This window comes from Bombyx mori, chromosome W (assembly GCF_030269925.1).
Source record: "Bombyx mori chromosome W, ASM3026992v2".
Classification (NCBI taxonomy): Eukaryota; Metazoa; Arthropoda; class Insecta; order Lepidoptera; family Bombycidae; genus Bombyx; species Bombyx mori.
Genome location: NC_085135.1, coordinates 7,171,721 through 7,173,472, shown reverse-complemented (window position 1 = coordinate 7,173,472; position 1,752 = coordinate 7,171,721). Strand labels below are relative to the sequence as shown.

Sequence of the window (1,752 nt, the reverse complement as noted above, 5' to 3'; positions counted from 1 at the left end):
AGATCTTCCACCGAGCGGGTGATATTGCTCGGTAGACCGACGGTCCGAATGTTGTTGTTCGGAACTTGTATATATGCGCTTTATCTTGAAAATGTCGTAAGCGAGATTCAGGCATCTGTCAATTATCTTGCGTTGTATCATGGCTACCCGCCACACTAGTATGCACACTCTCTCAGATATACCAATGAATGATATGATATTTTCCTTGTGTATCTTCTTGATTAGGAAGCCTACCCCGTGTAGTCCTTTGGTTTGGCCTATGTGGTACATAATGTATTTGTCATCTTCGATTATCTTTTCACCAAAGCGGCGGACTTCGCACAGTCCTATTACATCGTGGTTGATGCCTTGTAACGCTGCCTTAAGCTCTATAAATTTTAATTCGGAAGCTAATGATTTTACATTGAAGGTGCAGATATTGAAGGTGCTGAAGGTATTGTTCTTTAAAGTGGTTTCCCTTAGTGGGTTTTGGTCGAACTCTCCCGCGGTGACCGGCCGTATTGGGAGATGATATGTGGGTGTGGGAGTTCTAGTGTTGATTGCTATTTTGCATTATCCTTGGAAGTCTTTGTTTGGTTTTGAGGTGCTTCTTTCTGGGCGAATACTAGTTTGGGCGTCTGTGTTATGTAGCTTTTCATGTTCCTCGCTTTGGTTTTCTTCAAAGGTTGTTTTTCAACGTGTTGAGTTTCTTGGCTAGCAGTCATAGGTGTCTCCGGGGATTCGGAAAGGTATCTCTTGTTTGGTTGATTGCGGGGAGAATGTTTTTTATTCAGTATGATAAGTTTGTCATATCTTATAATTGCTCTATTTCCTGCTTCTTTTTCTCTCTCTAACTGGGCTTGCAACTCTTTGCGCTTTTTTAAGATTTCAATTGGATAGTCTTCTTTTATGTAGTATGCGGTTTTTTGTAAACAATATTTGTCTTTCTGAATTTTTAGTTTTAATCCTAATGTGTTGAACGTTATTACTACTGGTCTGGTCTTCTCTCCCTTTTTTCCCAACCTACGTACTGCTTCAATGCTGTTAGTTTCGCAGGATACTTTAAAATTTGTATTTATTATGCTGATTATCATTTCTTCAAGTTCGTGGTATGAGTTTTCGCGCTCTTCTACACCAAACATGACCAAGTTTTTGCGTCTAGACTGTCTTTCTAAGTTGTTCATCTTTCTATTTTGTTCTTCAATTTTTTGTTCTAAAAGCTCGTTTTTTAGTTCTAAGCTGCTAAACTTCTCGGTAAGGCTGTTAAATATTATGTTTTTGATGTCTTCCTTCATCTTTACCATATCTTCTTTTTGTTGTTTTATGTCTTGTTGCAAATTCAAGAACATGTCTTTTATTTCTTCCATAATTTTTATTTTTTATGTTATTTTTTATTTTACTGAACTCTATTGGAAACGTACAGTACTTTTTCTTCCACTCATTAAGTAGTGTCGTTGTTTGTCACTAGATGGCAAGTTAGAATTTAACAAGGGGTTTGTCTCAGTTGTTTTGACAAAGCACACTAGATGTCGCTTATCAGTGTTTTTTTGGTCGTTGAGATTATAATTTAAAGGCGGAAATTGTCTTCCACTTAGATATTTTTCTTTCACTTACATACACGTAGGGATAGTAGATATAATATTCGTATGAGATGTCCCGGGGTTTTCGCGTACTTTGAACATCCCTTTGGTGGACCGTATTTATGCACCTTTGTTTGAATTTTGGTGGTGTATTCTCTGTTCCATATGTTTTCGGGATAGTCTTAACACCGTT

General features: G+C 37.5%; 1 protein-coding gene across 1 annotated transcript; it reads right to left on the bottom strand.

Annotated features, from left to right (window-relative positions):
* Positions 1-542: 542 nt before the first annotated feature.
* On the bottom strand, positions 543-1,274 carry LOC134201727 (uncharacterized). The gene has a single exon (XM_062676974.1). It carries the CDS (start codon positions 1,272-1,274, stop codon positions 543-545), a length of 732 nt encoding a protein of 243 aa, XP_062532958.1.
* Positions 1,275-1,752: the final 478 nt, after the last annotated feature.